This window comes from Sinohyriopsis cumingii, chromosome 6 (genome assembly GCF_028554795.1).
Source record: "Sinohyriopsis cumingii isolate HCF-2022 chromosome 6, ASM2855479v2, whole genome shotgun sequence".
NCBI lineage: Eukaryota > Metazoa > Mollusca > Bivalvia > Unionida > Unionidae > Sinohyriopsis > Sinohyriopsis cumingii.
This window is the reverse complement of record NC_142966.1, coordinates 82359533-82383589: the sequence shown is the minus strand read 5'-3', so window position 1 is coordinate 82383589 and position 24057 is coordinate 82359533. Positions and strand designations below refer to the sequence as shown.

The 24057-nt window shown below is 34.7% G+C and overlaps 1 protein-coding gene across 1 annotated transcript in view; it reads left to right on the top strand.

Moving 5' to 3' along the window:
• LOC149797331 (uncharacterized) overlaps nucleotides 1-24057 on the top strand; it is a 160033-nt gene that overhangs the window by 113134 nt on the left and 22842 nt on the right. Inside the window, exon 4 of the mRNA XM_089962055.1 lies at nucleotides 105-188. Within this exon, the coding sequence (XP_089818181.1) occupies nucleotides 105-188 (84 nt within the window). The remainder of the gene's footprint in view (nucleotides 1-104; nucleotides 189-24057) is intronic.

Sequence of the window (24057 nt, the reverse complement as noted above, 5' to 3'; positions counted from 1 at the left end):
CATAACTTACTTGTTTCTGGGAGTAATGTGACTTTAAATATCATATTAAATAAAGTGATGAAAGATGATTATATTGTCTTAATAATTGTTGATTTTATTTCTAGGCTCAAACAACACTTTTAAGATAAACTGCACGAATGATTCCTCTATGACTACTACGATCACGAGTGAAACTGATACAACACATGGTGAGCTTTTTTATTTCCATTATCGGTTTTGGCATATTGAGTAAAGGTACGGTTAAACCGGTCTAAACGGACATTGGATTTCTGAGGTATTTTGCTCTTATCGAATATATCTTTAAAGTAATACTTTCTGACCTATATATTCATAGATTTGTTCATGTTTGCATTAGACGAACGTCTATTTTATTTCAACAAAATTCATCATCTGACATCAATCGTTGCTATTTAATACACATAGAGGACAGAGTAAACGATCTCTAAATAATAACATCAATCACATGGTTATTTCCCTTCGTGGCATGATTTATTTATACATGTACATACATTTGTTCAGCGCATTCTACGTGAATTTGCATTCGTAGATTAATATGACAATATCAAATATATGAATTCATTATTATTATGTAAAGTGCACTTGTAACAGTTTATGTTTTTCATCCGTTATTGCTAAATTCGTAACACAATTCTTCGTTATCTATCGTTTTCTTAAGCATTTAATAGTCAAACACCTTGTTATAGCCCCAAAATTGTGTCTGTGCCGTGTATGACCATACAGCTACTTTCTAATTATATACCTATTTAATTTTAAATACTTGATCTGGTGTTCTATACAGCTGATCAATCCGTATTTCCGTATCACACAAGAAGATTGGAACTACTTAACTTTCTTTTTTTACGTCCGTGCGTAGAAAAGTTTAAACACACTGAATCGAACTTGTATCGATCTAAAAACGAAACATATTAATCAAGCGTAAAAGAGTGGTCATGTAAACAAAACAAAATCAAACACCAGAAAAACAAAACAAAAACAAAAACAAACTGCGGAATAGTTGATAATGTGGCAATATACTGAATTTATCTGTAAGACAAAGAATTCAAAAACTCTTTAATAGCTTGCGAGAACATTATAATGTGTCGATATGCAAACGATGATCACAGTATGCCGTAAGTTTCATAGGGATCCACTGAAAGCCGTTAGACATTCTTTGAGACTTTCACATGATTCTTTGTACACTACACCAGTCTGCGAGTTAAAAGGGGAAATAACTCTACCAAAAGCTGTAGGAACACAGAAATATGTCGATATGCGCAGTTTTAGATAATGAACTTAACATTTTCGGGTTTCTTCACGATCCACTGAAAATTCTGATATTAGATTCTTTCACAAACTTTATCATAGAATGCATTCAGCTGAGGTAATAAAGGGCAAAGTACTTATAAAATTTCGGGAACAAAGTGATTTGTTGATATTCTTCTGACAATGGCCATAACATTTATCAAATTTTACGGCAGTCTATCAAACTCGACGGGTCTAGTTGCGTTCAGAAGTTTCTATATCGGACGTATAGTTTCATATACACTGTCGCCTCTAGGGGTGTGAAACCTAATAAACTTAATTGTAATCGTTATTGACGCATCAGATCTTCCAGAAACATTGTGTTGTATACATTATTTACAATTGTACAAATCGGAAACAGAACCATATGCACCTGTTATGTATATTATTTAATCCACCTTGTATGTTTAACTTTTATCCATGATTGAATGTTGTACTTATGATGGTCACTTGCAACCATCGTATTTAAAAGGCATTTTAGTTCAAGGCCAGTCATATTTACAAATTGGGTTGGTTTTCCCCTTCGATTGATTACATCCTGTTATGATATAAGTTAAGTGAAATTGTGTGTGTTAAATGGGATTTGACAAATAACTCATTCCTGATTTATATCAGTCTGTGGGAGTCAAGTGATCAACGTTTACTTGCAGTTGTGGTGTTGAAATCAGATATATTAAGAGAAGAACTGTTTATTTAAAATATTCATTGGAATTACTAAAATGGTCATTGAATGTTTGTTTAATACATTACTTTGGACCTTTGTGAACAAATTCAGATATATTCTGGATTGCATCATGGTGCTTTGATAGAGATATTCAGGACTATTGGAATTCATATGGAACATTCAGTAATTTTGGGCTTGTGATAGAACATTCAGGATTATTCGGAATTTGACAATATTATAAGTGTCTCTTGAATGTTCACTTTGTATTGCAGGAAAATACATTGCTTGTTTATTTTATTTAAATGTTTGGATTTATTTTCTTTGTATTCCATTTTTTAAGACTTAGAGTCGAAACATCAGCAGAAAATGTATTAAATAAATTTGTCTCCCTGGTGTAGATTGGTTGTCTCTTCCGAGGCGTAACACCTATGCTGTCAAAGTGCTAAGTAGTCAAAGTGAGTAAATATTTGTTCCGCAAACAGCAAGACATAAACTTTACCTATCTGAATAAGTTGACCTACTGCACGAATGTGGAAAATTGACGTTAATATCAAAAGAAAGGAGTTATAACATTCCATTTGGTCACTTTTGTTTTTCATACCTTCAAAAGGCACTTGAGAAAGATTTGAAAAGGTAAACTGCTGTAGCACATAAAACTGTTAGATTTCCTTCCAGAGGATTAAACGGGTCACTGTAGAATGTTTCAAAACTGTTCTCATAAAATTTCAAAATGTTGTTGCAGCAGAACTTACCAGGAGCTTACAAAGTATCAAATGATTCATGAGAAAGACGGCACATTTTATGTTTGAAAAAATGATTGAATGAAGAAATCAAGCACATCACTATAAGGCATGTAATAATATATCAAAATTCACTTCGTCTTACCATAAGAATGTTGAGTCTCGAACAGTCTTATACACAAACAGATTTAGCGCATACCTGTAAACACAAGCATGGAAGTAATTAAAACCAGAGAGAGTAAGTTATTGCAAATGAAAACCTCAGACGGATCGCATTTGTTACTTCAGAAACTAAATAATATTGCTAAAGAAATAAAAAATAATACACTAATGAAAATGTCAAGACAAATTCGTAATCTACCTTGTTCCAGGAAAGCGATATGCGTGGAGTGAGAACTTACACCCTTTAAGTTCTAGCTGTGTAAGTTCGCATAGATTGCATATAAGTAATAGCTCATTAGTTAGTGCACATAATTCTAATAAAACTAGGTAGAATAACGCCATAACAATAACATTATCATTAGTTAACTCTTATCGGTAAAACTTGTTATATAGTTTCTGAAGTAAAAATGTTATCGTTCAGTGGCTTTTGTTTGCAATGTATGATCTGATCTAAATTACTGGATGATATAGAGACGTTTGTTGTCTCAAGACAAATATTATTCAAATAGAATGTAAACGATTAAATTATTACAAACAAAGATTGGGTAAAAATATTTGTTGTTTATTTTTTATTTGTTTGAATTTGCTGAGTTTGTGTGGACAAGTTACTGGAGGGATAAAGGGGCGTCTGTTATGTTCAAGAAAATGCGGATTGTTACACTGGCTGCAAGCTCATACATTATTAGATTTTGGATAATATAGTATTATAGTTGGTTGTCAAAAGAGTTTGATGATAGGAGGGTAAGTAGCCTTATGTTTTCAGATGATGGAGAATAAGAGGGTATTGGCCATGCCTTTGAAAGAACAAATTAGAGGATATGTTTTCGAAACAACACAATGAAGGATGGACGGGTAATTGGTTTAGGGTATATTTTTAAAAACCATTTGCTACATGGGAGGGTGCGTGGCCTACGCTTTAATAAAATTAAGAATAGGCAAGCGGGTGGTCAAAACTTACAACAGTTAAACTATTCTCTTTGCAAATACCTATCATTATGCTGCAAATCCATGTCGAGAAGAAAATAATATTTATCTTATTCAGACAGAACATGTAGCAAACTTTTATTCTGAATCGTGACAAATACAAAGATGGTTATCCAACTGCTCCATCTCTCTTATCTTGAATCGTACTGCCACCACAGGTAAAATAAGTCATATTTTCGGAAACTCTATTGCTTTTCTTTACCTCGTTTTTCAAGGGATTCTCAAATCCTCGCGGAAAATATAGAAATTGTAAGATTTTAATCAGCAATTATAACACTATTATTGCTTACGATGACTTTTAAAGATTACGGGAATGTTATTCCCGTGCAAGCATTTCCAATTATGCAGACATAGAAAGTATTCACGTTTCGAGAACTACAAAACAGAAAACGGAATTGTACAAGGACGTAAACAAATCAGTAATTAGAAAGAATATAAGATTAGACACGTATCAAATATTTTATTTTTTAACCAAACTAGAATCAATCAAGAGATGACCTTAACTGGATCTTGCCAGCACGAAATGAACAATATTACCTTAAATAAGTTTGTTTCACCCTGTAATGATAAACGTTTTTTAACGGAAAAAAAAATTACTTTCCATATGGCCTCCCTATTGACGTTATTCTGTAACATTATAATCAAACGGAGAGTCCAACCTTAGTTACGACTCTATGCTCTTAAACTATGTAACAAAAAGAAGCAAACTCAGCACGTTTAGTAACTCCAACAATTTGTTTTATTAATCTACGATACCATGTGAAAATATAAAATGATCTTACAGTATTGGAAGTTGAATAAAGAATAATCCCAAATATCCTATCTAAAGTCCAGAAATGTATAATGTTCTGGATGAATTTCAGCATTCCTGAATGTATTGATGTACCAGTAATCTGAATATATTGATGCACCACAATGATACAGTCCAGTATATATTTGATTCTTCAATAATAGGGGCGAAAGTGACCTCATCAAAAGACTGACATTACATGTGTCAACTAAAGAAATAGCTTCTTCGTCATGCCATACCGATGACAACTTGACCAGCAGATTAAATATCAGGGATTTAATTCTCAATACGATCAACATTCCAATCCAAATAAGGTTTGTCAGTTACAAGTGGATTAATCTTATCTCTATACAGGTCATTGCTTAGTAATAAATAAATACCCTTGTTAGTTAAAGACCTTACAATTCTGATTGCCACTGGTAATAAGACTAAGTCTGATGTCGGATTGACCCAACGGGGAGGATCATTTACAAAGATGCACTCTACTTTTTGAATAAGAACGATTTCACTAGAAACAGACATCAAAAATACCGGATTACAAAAGACACTGAGACGTTCATGTGCTCATTAATATAGTAATTGGGATAGGCTCGACATGGTCACCAGTAAGTGATATAGAACGTTGCGACATCAATGATCCATAATTCTCCATATTATAATCATAGTTGTGTTTCTTTGAGCAAACCATATTGCTCAGCTCCCCATACCAAATCGTTATTATGACGTCTGTGAAACATGAACATTTGGATAAGCTCTGTCTTTGTTCTGTGTTTATGTCCTAATCTGTAGAAATTAAAAATAGCGTGCCCTTCCTCCTTCCTTCTCTCTCTCTGTCTCTCTTTCTCTCTCTGTATTTGCCTTTCCTTTGCTTCTTTCTGCATTTGCATTGTGCAAGCCTTTCTAACTCTTCATTCGCATTTGCCTCTTCTTTCCCTCTTTCTGAATTTTCCATTCGATCATTTCTTTCCAAAGATAAAGTCTTGTTAATTCGAATTCAATCAGGTATTTGAACTGTAATTACTTTATGTTCCTATGAAAACAAGAGACAGACTCACCACTCAGAAACCTGCAAAGCCGTATCATCCAAAAGTTCCTTTCCCACCAAATACTGAACCAAAATATTTTTATTTCTTGCGTTGTTAAAAATGCAATGACTTCTTAAATAATAAAATTTCTGGTATGATCACACAACCCGTCATTTTCTTATACTCTAACTCCTTCAAGGTAGCATTTGAAACAAGTTTTACTGCATTAGACATTAGATATACACTCATGGTGATTTCACTAAAGAATATTTTTAAATGTATGAAGTTAAAATCTTTACCAGGTCAGGAAAATTTCCAAAGCAAAGCCAATTTAAATTTTACGGAAACTTTTTAAATATCTCTTAAATGTTCTAAACAGATTTAGTTCCCGGACGTGACCCCACATTCTATTTTGACTCTGTGATCTTCAAGTATGTAACAGAAAGAAGTAATAATAAAACGTTTAGTAAAAAAACAAATAATTTATTTCTTTCGAACACAAAGTAAAAATTTAAGTGGAACATACAGTATTGTGAAATAATCACAAATGATCATAAATGTCCAATCACAAGTCCAAAGGTCTATAATGTTCCAAATGAATTTCAATAGTCTTGAATCTGCTAATGATCAGAAGTATTGGATGTGTTGATGTACCAATAATCTTGTATGTGATAATATATAAGTAATCTTGTTTGTTGATGTACCACAATGATACAGTCCTGTATGTTTTTTTGAATGAATCATCAGTAATCCTAAGTATTGATTGATTACAAAAAGTCCAGAAGAGCTGTGTAATTTTAATGAATAATTTGAATAAATAACTCATTTTAGATTATATCTGAACACAACTCAATTTTATTTCACAGACCTGTTGTTTTCAAAACCCTTTTTATATACAATCCAACTTGACCTATATCGTTATAACATTTTCTGAAATAAATATCAAATTACAAATTCTTGACCAGAATATACCGAACTCATAAACGAGGTTATGCTTTGACCTAAGTTTTTAGTAATTATATTTTAAGAAACATCACAATAAGTAGGTAGGTGAAAACGCTGCCCTACTTACGAAGACCTATTTAAAGATTCTTTATTTTGAGCTGTATTCTTTAAAACCATTTCATTTGTTACTTCCATGGTTTTGAGTTATTACATCTAGTACATAAACGTCCATTTACATTTCATCTGATGAGTAAAACACCTGTATATATATATATATATATATATATATATATATATATATATATATATATATATATATATATATATATATATATATATATATATATATATATATATATATATATATATATATATATATATATGTATATAAATAAAGTCATATGGCGAATAACAGTCCTTTCAAGTGCACTGGATCCAGCAAGGGATGACGTTTGTCAGGGATTACGATAAGTATAATAAACTGACTACGAACAGTGCAAACCTAGTATCTTACTAGCCTGAGCGCTTTCTACTCTTAATGCGTTTTTTCAAAAGCAAATACACAACATAGACAAGACATACAAATAAAACAGAAAAACCGTTTGGTTGCTCGCTTTCTTTTATATGTCTCTGATACGCACAATCGTCTACCAAAACAAATAATTAGGTTTAGGGGTACAACCAAATATCACCGTGATTAGTTATAAATGATAGATACATAATGCAAATCAAATTTTAACAGATAATGGGTTTTATTTCGTTTCGATCAAATCTATTGCAAACTTTGTTCTTCCACAATTTCTAATACGGCATACAATCATGTTACAACATTCTTTTAAAGCTACTTATTTGCTGATATAAACCTTAAAAACATGCTCACTTTTCACTGGTACGCAGAAGGGAGATGCGGTGCCACAGCTTGTAGGGGTTGGTACTTGTTTTTCAAACGTCGCGGTTTGATACCCATCCAGACCAGCCATGTTCGGTTGCCCCCGTAAGCCCTTGGGAAAATTGCTCTGCTCGCATTTTGTTGGCCTGATACAGGCAGCACCATGTCGAAAGTGCCCCTAAAACAAGGAAACCATCATTTTGTTTCCAAAGTAGGCTCTGCTTTCGCGCTTTCTTCAGAATGAGGCAAGAGCTAGCTTTCAGTGCTCTCTTTCTCTCTGTCTAGCTTTGCTTCTGTAACCAGACTTTGCCGTAACTCAAACAATGGAAATCATGTGCTATTCTATATTCCTTTTCGTATACGTTACATTTAATAACTTGAGAATTAACCGTTTCTTATCTTACCTTGATCAGTTTCTCGTGGATTATGCTTTGCTCTACCTTGTTCACCTAATAGTAGCTAGCTCCCGCAGATCTTGAAACGTTATGAGAATGTTATAATCACTCAACTTAAAAATATATTCTATACCTCAAGAAATGATTGACTGTAACATGTATTCCTTCCAAACTGTTTTCAACTGAATTATTAGCATTTCATCTAACCTATTCATAGCATAACATCCAACCATACCAGGTACAATCTTAACAATATGTTCTAACCTTATTATTTTTTCCGGAAGCATTAGCTCAGGTTTTATATTTTTCGTGTGTTGTCAATTGTTTGTGCAATAGCTAATTATTAATCTAACATTAGTGCGAAAATCTGTTAGAGACGCGAACACATTCTAATAAGTTGAGTGGAACTGGCGAAGCTAAAAGATTATGATAATGAATGAGGTTTTAAGCCGCAAGGTCTATGACTTGTAATGTTAGTAATTGTTCCTTCCATTTAAATATAGCATCATTAAAAGATATAGCATAGTTTTTAATTTCTTGATTGCTTTGTTGTATGACATTTTGTTAAGGTTTGCTATGATTGTTCGAACTGTGTTTTATGGTTGTATAGCCTTCTATTTCCATCTTAGTCTCTCATGCATCCAACTCTGGACCTATCCTTTGTTCTATTGGTTGCAAATAATGCTGAATATATAATGGTTATTTTACTTACTGCCCTCACAGTTTGCTATTCTTGTATAGTATTAGGCAGTGTATTAAATCTCTCCTTAATTAAGTCGCGTGAATCTAAACTATTGTCTTTGATGTCGTCAGTCTATTTTATAAATCTTCAAATTTAATCACTCTGTCGGATATAATCTGATTCTCAAATATCAAGTATTATTAATTTGTTCTCTTCATGAATGCATATCTTTCGGACTAGTTCCATTCAAAGTCTTATGTATTTGAGTGTCAATATGGTTTTATACAAACGCGTAACAACTTGCATCGCATTTTGCAATATGAATTGTTAACGTTATAGTACGATTGTTATCATAGCTTAAATCGTTCTTTACAGACCTTTATGAATCGTTTTTCTCATCTTTCTACAAGGACTAGGATTCCTTAAAAGATATTTCCATAATTTACATAACTTAAATCAGCACTATGTTGACATACTTCTGATATTCCTTCGCGAACTTGGCAAGATATATGTTACCGTCAAACTTAATAATATCTTAGTTTCTCTTCTTTATATTTAATTCTGGTACTTTGTATATTATAGCATTCTTTGGAATTGCTTCTGGAGACTTTTAGCATTGCACGAAATAAAAATACCACCAAATACAGTTTTTAGCACATAATGACTTTAAACGACGTAAATAAGTAGACGTTTAAGACTCAACGAAGCTGTCACGCAGAGCTGATCAAGAAAGATGCATACGTATTTAGGTTTCAAAAATCCACATCCTGTTTAATTCACTTGATCGATCTCTGCAGATTAAATACAATGCAGTTGCTTATATACATTATGAATGCATTGCTCGGAGTTACTAGAACATTCGAATTGTGTTTTAGTACTCCGTATGAATACTTTCTTCATTGTCTGTGTTAGCTGCTATCCCCACATTAACTATGTTACTGGAAAATAGATCTGAAACGAAAACAGATTTGGTTTCATTTTTTTCGTCAATGTAACCGAATATATCTAAACAACACAATCATTTGTTTACTAAAATGCAACTCAATAAAATACATATATTGCTTTTTATCCTTTGAAATACTGTCATGACCTTGCCTGAAGCTTTCCCATGTAATATGATCTAAGTATTCTGTTTCTCATATCACTTCCATTTGAAAACTGTATTTCTTTTTCAGTTTGCCCATCACGTTAGATTAATTTCCTATTTAATTAACAAAAACTACTGCAGAGGTTTTATCTCTTAGTATTTTAAAAATTTAAAGTGTGTTACCTTTAGTTTGATCGCTTTTGCAACAAATCCTAGTACAGGTTGTACCAAAACGAATAAAAGCTACAGGGATTATAAATCATGTATCTATTCTCGCAACTCTACACGTTGCAGTTTTAACACTCATAACACCCAATGCAATGACCATGTTAACCTCTAAAGTACAGTTAAGACACTTGACTTGTAAGCATCTTATATTTGTTCCTTGCACTCTTTCATCTTGTGTCGCTCTAATAAAGTAATTCTTAATTTCATCAACTTTCATCAACCTAAAATTAATTTTCTTTAGTGTGGCTCCGGCTTTGTAGATTGTAATATTGGATAAAAGTGTTGACTTACGCCAAACGGTGGTACATGTGATTTGTTCTGTCCCATTTAAAAGTATGAAATAAACAACATAGACTTAGCGCTAGTGCTAGTATAACCAGACGTTTTACCATATTTAGCCCGCATGTTTGGGTTCATATCGTACCTTTTGAGTTTCAGGATCAGTTCTAAGATCTGTGTAAATTTCACAAGAGGTAGAATTTTCTTGCGTTTGTCTTTTAACATAGAAGTACAAAAATACTTAGGTCAACTAACACTCAAGCTGGTTTTACTGTGTAGTTATTTACTTATTAATTTAGTCTAGTGGTGTTATTTGCGTTGTTAGATAAAATAACTTAAACTGGCTCAAAGAATATGATGAACCAGCTTAAGGAATATGTCTGTATCTATTCTAGATGGTGAATCTATTGTAATCTTAAACGTCCTCTTCACAAACATGCTTTAATTCACTGTAAGAGCTCAAATTAATGAAGCATGGTAAATAGTGATAATTATTTTGTTCATTTCGATTGCTATTTGTTCATGTTAATTTTATGATTTTTTTTTAAAAATACTGTTATCGTACAAAATGTCTGTAAGTCGATTTAATTTATCTGTCTCAGTTTGTTTAACGGTGTAATAAATATCATGATAAATTGACCGTGTTTTGACAATATCAAACCCAAACAGCAATTGTACAGACACCTATCAAGTATATACATTTGATCTGACTTAGGATTTGCGGCACATACTTGCCCTTCCTTTTATTCTAGTCTTAGTCTTTGCACCCTTCCTTGAATTTTTGTTTAATGTTCTGCTTTTGGCTTTTTCAATTATTGTCGACGTTTTCCAAAATGTTTTCCATGTACAACTCTAAGATTAATTTTCTTTTGTCGTGAAACAACGCTTTTGGGTGATTTATAAAAGTAGAATCGTCGTAATATTTTAATATACCAAACCTTCCATTTATTTTGCAGCAAAACTAATAGCACATCCAACTTACGTGAATATGATTTAAAGATAAAAATTAAGTTATTCAATATCATCATTTATCTAATTGCTTTTCCTAAGAACTTGTTCGCTTGTTCATTAATAACGTCGAAAGATAACAATAGGTCAATTTAATACTAAAAAGATGGATTGAAAATAAATTACACAAATATGTAAAAGAAAAATGGTGTTTCAGATATGATAGACTTAAATATATGAATGAAGTGGAAGAAACAAAGCAAATAATATTTTAAACATGCATGAGACAAAGGTAACACAAGAATGAATGTTTATTTTTGTATATAGGAAAATGTTTTTTAAAAACAATTCAGCATATTGACAGTTTGTTTGTTACAATAAGGATTCAATTTATATTTTTTCGCGCTTTTTTCTAAATAGAGAGCCAAACTGCAATGCCCGCATAGTAGGAAATTTGGATTTAGTTTTGTTGAATGAAAGTTTCATCAAACAATGCAGTGTAAGACAGTAAAATGAAAAAATACATTTTCGGAGCTTTGAAAAGGATATTTGAAAATAACTGTGTACAAATAAAGACAAACAGGAATGATTTCAATAACTGAAAGTTACATCGTAGAAGTACATTACATTCTCTACTTGAAAGGAAACATCATTGTAGGATTCTCTAAATAACACAATTACCCTTTATCACACGGACATACAGACAGTAAATATTGAATGTGATGTAACATGGAGAAAGTCGATTAAAATGAACACAAAAGGTAAGAAGAATAGTCATGTTCTTATAGTATTCATAGACTACACCCATTTCTCGTTCATATATATATATATATATATATATATATATATATATATATATATATATATATATATATATATATAGATATAGATATATATATAGATATAGATATAGATATATATATATATATATATATATATATATATATATATATATATATATATATATATATATATATATATATATATATATATATATATATATATATATATATATATATATATATATATATATATATATATATATATATATATATATATATAGATATATATATATAGATATAGATATATATATAGATATATATATATATATATAGATATATATATATAGATATATATATATATATATATATATATATATATATATATATATATATATATATATATATATATATATATATATATATATATATATATATATATATAAGATTCACAGATTATGCGAGTAGTATTTGGATAGAGTTTATGAACCTATCCGATTTCATGATCAGATTACCTGAACAGTGGATTGTTTGTAAATTGAGGGAAGAGATTAAATCCGTGCTTAGTTTAAATGCGTAACACAGATTTGACAAAGAGGCTAAAAAGGTCTTGTATGATATTTGAAATACGTATCCGGAGCGGTTTGATAAATTGTGAAACAGAGTAATTATATTGGAACGTCAACGATGTAAACATGGTCAATTGTATGAGAAAAAAATGAATTATCATTGCATGTTATTGTGAAGGAAACGATGATTTCTCTGACGTTGACTAGACTACTAAGACCAGATAATGACACGAGCAAAAAATCTAATTATTCAATTGATGAATACAGCAGTAGCAGGAGATCACCAAGGGTAAATAAATTAAAGAAATAACTATTATAATATGTGCAAACATCACGGTCACTTTTTCGCAAGAATGTGAACTATTTATAAGGTGAATGATCGAAATAAATATAGTCAAACTTTACTAATTCTGGGTCACTGAGAAAGAAAATGACACGTAAAATTGTTGTTTGGCTCTAGCTTTAAAGATACGATACTGGGTTCGTATATACGACCCAACACATGGGAGTGGCGAAGGATAAATGAGTAATAAAGGGAAGGGATCTCAGTTTGAACCAGAAATGATTAAATACATCTTTGATTGGATTCATGAATTAATCTATGACTGGGTATGGACAGTACTTGCTCTTCTAGGCAAAACACGCATGATGCAATCGGAAGTTGGTATTCTGTCATACATGATATGAATTGCATCATGTTATTCTTAAATGTCATGAATGATGCAATCATACCTAAGCTTAATTCATTCTGTTGAACATATTGCTCTAAATCTGCTCTCGAAATATTACAGTTCGTGCTGTCTTTTTTGTTAGTGTTTGATTTTGCAAAGGGCATATTTCTGTTTAGCCAGAGTGAGCTGAGATGCCTCATACTTGTGTGAACAATGCAGATAACTTCTGCTATGTTTGTGGTGAAGTGACATATGCATCTTAAGAGCTCAGTATTATCACTATTGTTAAGAACGGCTATCACGTTTATTTTCACTGCAAAATTAGAGATCATGAAACGAGGTGGGCCCCACACATATGCTGCAACACTTGTGAAACATAGCTTCGCCTGTGGTTCAATATGAAAAGGAAATCTATGCCTTTTGCTGTGCCACTCATTTGGAGACAGCCTATATATAATATCAGAAATTGTCACTTCTGCATGGTGCCTCCAGTTTGGAAAGGTGTGTCGAGGACAAACAAGTGGACTGTATATTATCCAAACATTCCACCAGCTATACGCCCAGTACCCCAGACAGGACTGCCGGTTCCTGATGTACCAGAATCATTCCCACTTGTGTTAGACGAAGTAGATGAAAAGGATGAACCTTCTAGTCCTGAACCATCAAGGTCACATGCTCCATATTTTGTCCAACCCTCCTCCTCTGAACCAAACTTTATGAAACAAGGTAACTTAACGACCTTGTCAGGGATTCGGAACTACCCAAGAGTAAGGCAGAGATGATGGGCTCCAGACTGCAGCTGTGGAATCTCCTGGCAGGTGATGCAAGGGTTTATGTGGCGGTCAAAATGATATTGTCCCATTCTTCTTCATGGAAGGTGATCTTGTAGCCTGCAAAAACATCAATGGTGTGATGACAGCTTTCACCATCGTTCATGATCCATATGAATGTAGGCTGTTCATTGATTCGTCGAAGACGAGTCTTAAATCTACTTTTTAGCATAATGACAATGCTTTGCCATAAATTCCAGTTGGTAAGGAAACCTATGAAAACATGAAACAACTTTCGAGGCACATAAGAGGTGATCAATATCAGTGGCGGCTTTGTGACGATTTTAAGGTTCTTGCTATATTGCTTGGTCTGCAGACTGGATACACAAAGTACTGCTGTGTTCTCTGCAAATGTCGTGCGAGACATTCCCACTACATCAAGAGATATTGGCCACTTCAACAGTCATTGGAGCCTGGGGATAAAATTAGCCTGCATCCACCACTTGTTGAATTAAGGATGAAGAATTTGTATAGGCCATGGTCAAAACACAAGGAGCTTTCAAGTAACTCCGTGAAATATTTCCAAGGTTAAGTGAATCTAAGATAAAGAAAGGTGTCTTTGTTGGTCCTTAGATTCGTGAACTTCTTCGAGATGATGCATTTGACTGTATAATGCTAATGCTTGGTAAGAAAAAGACGGCATGGAAAGCCTTCCGGTTAGTAGCAATGTATTTTGTCGGAAACAACAAGGCAAACTACTACAGGGAGTTGGCGGAAAACCTCCTCAAGCCATACAAAATCATTCGTTGCAACATATCATTAAAGATACATTTTTGCACTCTCGTCTAGACCTATTCCACCGATTTGAGGAGCAATGAGCGAAGAACATGGCGAGCAATTTTACCAGGACATTGCAACGATGTAGAAATGCTATCAGGGTAAATGGATCACATCAGTGCTTGTAGACTATTGCTGGACAATGACAAGAGATGCTCCATGTAATGAATACAAGAGACAAGCCAAGAAGCGCTGGGTAGACACTGAATTAAGACTAAACTATGTACTGATATATCTTTTCACCCTTGTGGACCAGAATGGGTACATGTTGTACCTGCAAAATAGATTTTGACACTACAGCTGATCAATATAGATCGATCTGATATTTAAGTATAACGACAGCCGTACGTGGCCGTATAATACCTGTATGCAGTTTATATGATATGTGGCTCGACAACAGAAGGTTGATCCAAATACGATTACATGTTAGTCAATGGCCACACGGTTAGTAAAATCCTCAACAGAGCTGCACAGCAACGGTCCACTGAATCAGCGATATGTAAATAGGCAGCGGATTAATATTGGCTCGCAAAGTGTATTAAACGAAACCAATAATGTATAAGTAAAAACTGGCGAAATTCAAAGATGCATCCTGTCCCTCGTTTGACATTGAGGTGCATCTTTTGCTTGATCAAAGCAAAATAGATTTCGAGTGTATCATTCGTACTCGGCTATGGTCCCTGAGCGAAAACAATAGTATTACATATGCTTAAAAAGTCTGGGTTATTTCTTTCGAGTAGGGACTTCCAGAATATTGAAGGAAAACTAATGGTTATTATTATATTACCTAGCAGCATATTTATTTATCGTCACGAATAGCATGGATCGTCAAGCCTGGTAAAGTCGCATCATTTTTCAAAGATGCAGTATTAACATCATTCGTTACCAGCGATGAAATTCAGTTTGAAATATGCAACGTCTATCCGGAAGGATTCTTAATCGTCTTTGGCTTTGTCTTTAAGATTAGATTTAACATCACATATAATTCATGGATTCTGGCCGATGTGTGATGAGGTTGCGGAATTTGGCAATTAAATGTTGGTCCGAGTGACCAGTGATGCCAGTATTGATAGTGATTGTGTTCCACTTGTAGAAGCATATATGCACGAAGGCTGTGTTAAACAGAACGTCGTATTTACTGGAATATGATCTTGTTAATAGCCAAGTAGAAATCGACAATCGGGATCACCTTGATGTACCAATAACAATTCGAAGCCAGCTTGGAATCATTGCAGAAGCACGAGAAAACTCCCATTAACGCAATGCACAGCCAGGTGTAAATATTCTCAACAACGATGAAGTGGAATTCTACGGCAAATCAACACCCCTTGAGCAGCAGAGAGACTGAGCCCACCAACTATTTCGTCAAACAGAACCTTCTATCGAAAACACTCTTGATAGAAGTATTGTCTTCACAAATAAACCCTTCTAGTCAGAAAACACTGATAATAGGCTTTCTTCGTTGACCAGAAGGGTTATCTCATGAAAAATATCTACCTATATAACTACTTCTCGATACAAGGGTCTACTAGACGAAACATTCGGTGTTGTTTCAGTCTCTCTGCTGCTAGAAATACAAAGTATTCTAAAAATCCTAGGATTTCTAACTAAAAATTGTATCTAACCCAACTCGATACCGTGTCCGAGGATCATGTAAATTTATCGTTACAAATCCGTGTGGTTTTGCCTGAGCACGACTAAAGAAATTTCTGAATTTATTTATGTCCATGTCACCGCTGCACCAAGTCTGATGAATATTTCGTAACGTGTGTGCGTCAACGCCATTAAATACCGCGAGAACGTTACAGTTATCTCTGATCACTTTTGGTATTTGTGTATACCGTTGAGTTACATAAATCACATCCACGTTTTTGTGTCGTCCACGTGAAAATATCCTGGCAGGGTTTGAATGTCTGTCCAACATCACATCGTCGTACACGACTAAATTATCAATACTCCCATCAATATCATCGATACTCGGTGCTTCATCAATATCAGTTATAAAATCAACAACATCTTCTTCACTTATCGATTTTGCACTTTCGTTAAAATCTTTTAACACGAGGTAGCATCGCTGATCGTCCACTGACGGTGCTATCAAATATAATTTATCCCACTTCATCCACTTCATTATTAAATTAAGTAACAACTGCGTTTTACCCGACCCAGATGGACCTATAATAATCATTCGAACAGAATTTGGTAGCACTGAGTTATGTTTAATTGGCTCTCGTCGGTTTAAAGCAGAAAAGTCAGTAATCTCCATTTGATATGTCTTTGACATTTTTATATGTCATAAAATAATATGAATTTATATTGTGTGAAATGCCGAGCACGTACCCCAACTGCGGATATGACAACAATTACAACAAAAAATAATCGAGAAGCGCTTACAGGCAAGTTTGAACGATGTGGCATAAAAAAAGGTTTAAATTTATTATAAATAAAGGAGGTGATATCGCAGCCAAGTTAGCCAAGCTACCAGGAACACCGTGGGCTAAATACCCAGGAGAAAAACATCTTCCAGGATATAATTACTGTGGTCCTGGAACCCGACTTGATATCAGACTTGATCCTCAGGATAAGTCCAATCCAGGTGAGTATCCGATAATTGCTATTGATAAGGCGTGTCATGCTCATGATGTAGCTTACCGAAGTAAGGATTTGCAACAGCGCCATCTCGTGGATGTGAAATTAATTCATGCGTTAAATGCCATCACTGATAGATCTTTCAAAGAAAAGTTAGCTAGTTGGCTAATAAAATCTGCGATAAAATCTAAGCTTGTATTAGGCGCTGGTAATTAATTATAATGGAGTCGATTTATTATTCCCCAAGAGGATATTGGAGAGGTAGCGCAGCAATTAGTAAACTCGCTGAAGCAGCAAACGTTACAAAAGTTACTCCTAAAAATTGGTTATCCCGACAGGCAATATGGCAAATTTATCTGCCGCGTCCTAAACAAATTCACTTTGCACATTTTGATGTTAGTGTGCCAAATGAGGTTCATCAGGCTGATATATTATTTCTGCCACACGATACCGTTCGTCGCCGAACATACAAGTACGCGTTAACTGTAGTTGATGTTGCAAGTAGATACAAAGATGCGGAACCGTTAACGACTAAAACAGCATCCGAGGTTGCTTCTGCGTTTGAACGAATTTATCAACGAGGTGGTGGACCACAGAGTGGCCTGCGATGGCCAAATTTATTACAAGTTGATCCTGGCAAAGAATTTCAGGGTGCAGTATCATCGTTGATGAAGCAACATAACGTCACCATCAGACAAGGGCATACTGAAATTCACCGTGATCAGGCAATTGTTGAACGATTTAATCGAACACTTGCTGAGCGGTTATTTGGATATCAATACGCGAAGGAATTCATTCAGGACAAAAGATCGCGCGAATGGGTTGCAAGATTACCAAGCGTGATAACTGCGCTAAATAATGAAATTACTCGAACAACCAACATGAAACCTGCCATCGCAATCACGAAAACACAAGGTGTTTTTCAAAAAAATATACCACGAAAGAAAGAAAAACAAAAAATACTGGGTGATGTTACAGTTGATATTTATATGAACCGGGTGAACTTGAAGGTGGTAAAAAAAGAGCAACTGATCCCATTTGGAGTGTTACCACACACAAGATATCCACTGTGACAAGATCTACTGGTAGACCAGCAATCTACAGGTTGGATTCAACTGCTCCTCAACGTGGATTCACACGTGAGCAATTACAAGTAATTCCTGAGGACACACAATTACCACCCCGATCACTTAACTAGCACTGGCGCCTCTACGTCGATTACACTCAAGACAGGTCAACATGATATTATCACGTGTATGACCGCGATTGTTATCTTTTCTGTCTACGGTAAATTGTCTTGAATTTTTATTCGAATACTGCCATAGCATTACACAATTACAGCTCGCGCAGTGATTATTCTGCTGTTGTTTCAGCGCAACAACGAAGTCAACATCAAGGTCGAAATCGCGATTATTTTTTTGTCACTCTGTTTGTAACTGGCGAGTTTTCTTTTATTACATCACCATCGGTGATGCTGTTGTTTTCATTATTAATTTTATCAGTTATTGACTCTTCCAAGACAATCCTTCGCAGTTGAGATATTCTTCTGACTCTGGACACAGCCAAGTAGACTAAGTTTGACCATTCGATTCGATCATCAACAATCCAGACAGTTGTATCACTGATAGTTAGTCCTTGAGATGAATGAATTGTCATTGCGTATCCTAGCGTCCACGGGGATTTATTCATTTTTAGTGCGTCTTTGACAGCATTAATATCAACTAACACAATATCATTCAATACTAAATTATGTTTCTCTGTCCCTGACGCAGTCAGGCGCCCTGGAATATCAACATCTATATTTTGTAACCGCGTATCAGCTGGTCTATAACATAACGGCACTGGCAACATTGGAAACCTTTCTTGTTGTAATTGAAATAGCTGCCGTTGAAGTGTGTCTCTGACTATCTTTCTACTTGCCACTATCAAATCGTCTGGATTCCACACGCCCCAAAAGTCGCTCATTGAAGTTTCAGGAATCATCTCGTGCATAATTTCACATTGAATTTTATTCGGTTGTAATCTGATTAATGTTTTAAATTCTTTCAACGTTGCATCGAGTGCTCTATGATCATCAGACACTTCTTCGTAATAATCAACAAAGTCTTTTAACCAATCATGTGGAGATGCGCCGACAAACGGAGGTGGTTGACCGTGATCGCCGCACATAATCACTGCAGTATTTTTCGTTAGCAGCCAATCAAGAAATGTTTTTAACGTTTCCAACGGCACCGTACATATCTCATCCTAAATTATTTTCTCGGGAATATATTTTGTTCCCATTCGATCTGACGTCCACACACCGCCGCTATATTTGAAAAAGCTGTGATAAGTACAAGAATTGACTCCTCGTTGTTTCATCTCCCTGGCAAGCCTGTGTGTAGGTGTTAGCACAATCATATCCGATTTTCCAAATAATTCAATCGCTCGAGTTGTTTTACCCGACCCACCCGGCCCGTTCAAATAAACAGTTTTGTGTCTAGTGATTGGATCATACACAGACGGCAACATTGACTTTGTCAATGTCGTCGACATTTCTGATAATTCTGATTTACAATAATCATCCATAATTGTAACATCAGCGGATTCACAATATTCATGTAACATCTCCGCTTTTATTCTCCACGAACTCCATTCATCGTTGCTTGTAAAAGCCAGTGATTCTGAATATCTTTTACTTAGATAAAATGAATCCGTTGCAACTCTAACTGTGGTGTCAGGAAATCGATTTATTATTGATAGCAAATTTATAGAAACATAAGCCAGCATTGAAGATCTTAAATGTGTGTACTGAGGCGATTCTCCGTTGATATAACTTACAACTGTGCCCAACTTTTTCCCGTCGGACAAGAACGCATCCTCCCGATTACAAAATATATTTCTCGCAACAGCGTCAGCAATTATAAAATCCAATTCAGCATCATCGATAATCAGTCGCGAGTGATGTAATTTGTGATCATATGTAGCACCTTGAGTAAATTTACCAATTATTCTTCGTCCAAGATCTTTTGCTGTTTTTTCACTATTGCTATGTTTGATCTTGAGAACTTTAGGAGCCTCACCGACAATGACATCCATCGGGGTATTTGGACTCTCTGGTGCATACTCACTAATAACTTCATCGAGACTGATACGCTCCGGTGTTGGCAACCAAACTGACGTCTGTGGTTGATATGATATGATTGTTTCACTGACAGTCAACGATACCAGTATTCGGCTGTCAAGCATATATCGCAATAACACTATTGGTGCCCAGCGCTTTTCACTGAAGTGTCTGCCAAACCAAACATAACAGCACGGATGAAGTCGAATTCAAACGAAGTCACACGAGCAAATCCTGTCAGGTCAAAGTCGGGTAAAGGACCGTTTATAGCAACTCGTGTCATCGAGTTCGTGGGATGTCCAAATTTCTTAAAGTATTCGCGACACTCGCCCATCCCGAGAAAGCCTCCTGGGTAGCAAGCAATCATATCCACGGAAATCATACCGGGTATTCCACAACCCGCCATGTCCATACTCGACACAACTCAATTGTATATCCGAAAGAAACTGACTTCGGGTTGGTCTCCACGAATTTCTTTCTCTTGCGGCGTGAGCGGCAACACTTGGAACTGTAAAACAATTAGCCAATAGCTGCTCAATGTTTTCTTCGATTTTCACATATTTCTCTGCGAGTTTTTTCATTTGTTGTTGCAACGACTCCGTCCGGTATAATTCACCGTTGGGTTTTACAAATTAATCATATTCGCCATCTTCGGAACTCTTAAATAGCCACACTGACACAGGGTCGGTTTTACTTAGTGTGTAAATAACATCAAATATGTTTTCCGAGTAAAATTTTACAACACGATCTAGTGAAAATATTGTAACTGCATCAGTCCAGGCATGAGAGTTATGATCAATAATTTCAATCGGTGATCCTGACTTTTTATATTGCTTCGAATTATATAATATTTCCCCGGTTAGTGTTTTTACTGTTATTGAAAATTTTAATTTACTTGATAGCACAGCAACATCATTTATTGATGCCCCAGTATCCTTGACTTCCTCAGCCCATGTTGCTGTTTTTTCACGTCGCAGATCGGTTAAACCGTTTCCTCGTTTTGCGTTTTTAAAATGTTCCATTACTCGCTCGGCTACACAATTCAGCGCGAACGTCGATGACGTAGTCATTAATGACGAAGTCATTTTCATCGGGGTGAGTTTATCAATTTTTGTTTTTTTTACCAGATAGATTCCATAAATGACTGCGGTCAGAGGATACGCTCGAGCGAAATATGGTTTATCAATCCCGGTCAGCATTCCTGGTTTGGAATCTTTACTTAACAGAATGGTCTTTCCGTTAGCAAGAACGGGGTCGAGTTTGTCACGGATAATCCACGTATCGGAATCTGTTTGCACAATAAATTTTATTCTGAAAAAATATTTCTTACCGCGTTGATGTTTATCAAGGGGAAGATAATCAGTAATTGTTTTTGCTCGGGCATCAGTCATTGTAGCATCGATGACTTCGTCAACATCGATGCTGTCATCGATGATTTCGTCAATGTCGCGGATAATTTTAAATGACGACTATACATGAGATGCGCCGTCGTCGCGGAATTCTTTTTTGGCATTCCTGATAATATTAAATAGATCAGTTAGATTTCGTGGTCGTGAGTCTCTGTTTAGTCTGTCAAGATCGAATCTCCCGGCGCCAAATAACTCCTTCATATTATATTTAAGACAAATATTTAAATAAGAAATATTATATATATATATATATATATATATATACAAATGAATAGCTGCAAGTGGTTAAAAGTTGGATCTGTAACAGTCTGTAATAAGCCCTGCAGGAAGGAATTCTGCGGTGAACACATACAAAGCATCAAACGAGGAAGCACAGTACCTATACCATGCCTGCGATTTGGTATTGGGGTCAGGGGTAAAACACAGTTATGTGCAGGATGCGGAGGAAAGCGATACCGCGAACTCAAGCGATATTACAATAAAAAAAAAATAGAGATGCGCTGAAATCCGAGAGTGATTATATAACTAAGTTTCCAGACAAATTATAAATTAGACAAATATATTATTATATAATATATTATTATATAAATGAATCAGGAATTTGTCCCACATCCAACCATTAACAATTATGAAGCATCTCGCGAGGGAATAGTCAGAAATAGAAGGTTGAAAAAACTAGTTGGTGTTGTTGATAATGCTGGTTATTTAATGTTTACTACTGGAAAGAAACGTTATTATAATCATAGGTTGTGTTTGAGGTATTTAACGGAGAGATCAAAGATGGTCTTGTAATCGATCACAAAGATAATAATAAACTTAATAACTCTCTCCAAAATTTACAATCCATTACTCCGAGCGAGAATTCTGCACGAGGTGGCACTGGTAAATTTGTAAAAATTCCCAGAGCTGTCAGATCTCTCAACAAAAATACTAATAAAGAAAATATATTTCGCTCAATGAACTCAGCTGCGAAGTATTTCGGTATTAAACCGTGTTCGGTTCAACGTGTTGCAGAAAATATTATCAAATCAACTTTTTCACGTAAGTTCAATAGCTGGATTATATTTTCTTATGTAGATAACTCTACAGTGACTGCGTGAAAGTCAATGATACAATTATTTCCCCCTTGTCACCTTGACAAAGTCAAGGATGACAAAGTCAAGGATGACAGCGCGCTATAACACTTCACAGGTACAAGCAGACGGTTTTCTGTCTACAAGGAAGTAAATAACTTCCCTTTATTTTGTCACCTTGATAAAATTAAGGGGGACAGCGTCAAGAATGACAAAGACAGGGACAAACGCGTATTTATCTTTTTCCTTGATGAAATCAGGGATGAAATCTTTATTTTATTACACTTGTTCGGGGTTATGGTACATCTGTATTTCCCACACGATCATATTTAAGAAAAACATTTTAAACAAATCACGCTGAGCTATTTTTGAACTTCCAAGTATCAGTCGGTTTATATACGATATGGTCCGAATAATAACGTTATCGCCCCGTTAGGGGTGGTCTTTTACCACTCAACGGGATTGATTTTGGGGGAGGGAGTGCAACTTTGTTGGACGTAGAAAATAACCCCGCATCTGTCTGTGCTGTCTATATGTTGTACCGTCCTAGGATAAGTTATATATGCAATTGTAAATATTGTAAATACAACTACTGTAAATATGCTTCTACTGTAAATATTGTAATTACAACTGCTGTAAACATGCTTCTACAATGCTGTAAATATGCTTCTACTGTAAATATTGTAAATACTATGTGTTTGTGCCGTCTTAGGATAAGTTAGAATTAAGTTATATACCGTCTTAGGATAAGTTAGAATTAAGTACCTAGGATAAGTTATATATGCAATTGTAAATATTGTAAATACAAGGGTCAAAACGACCCACATATTTTTATTTTAAATATATAAAAATATATATAAATATGAATCACGAAAATATCAATAATGTGATTGATGCTATTAAAAAATTAGAAAAACGAGGATTTAATATATCACTAAATCCTGAAACAATTCTGTTTGATTTTGAATCATTATATGAAGCTAAATGCGCAGGGCGTTATATTCTTCCTGCTCAATATCGATTCATAAAGATGATCCAAAATAATTTGTATAAATCGCTGGCCAGCGTAGAAGAAGCACAAATAAATGAATTTGTTCCATTGTCTCGTGCAGTTGAAAAGATCAGGCTGGCATTGGC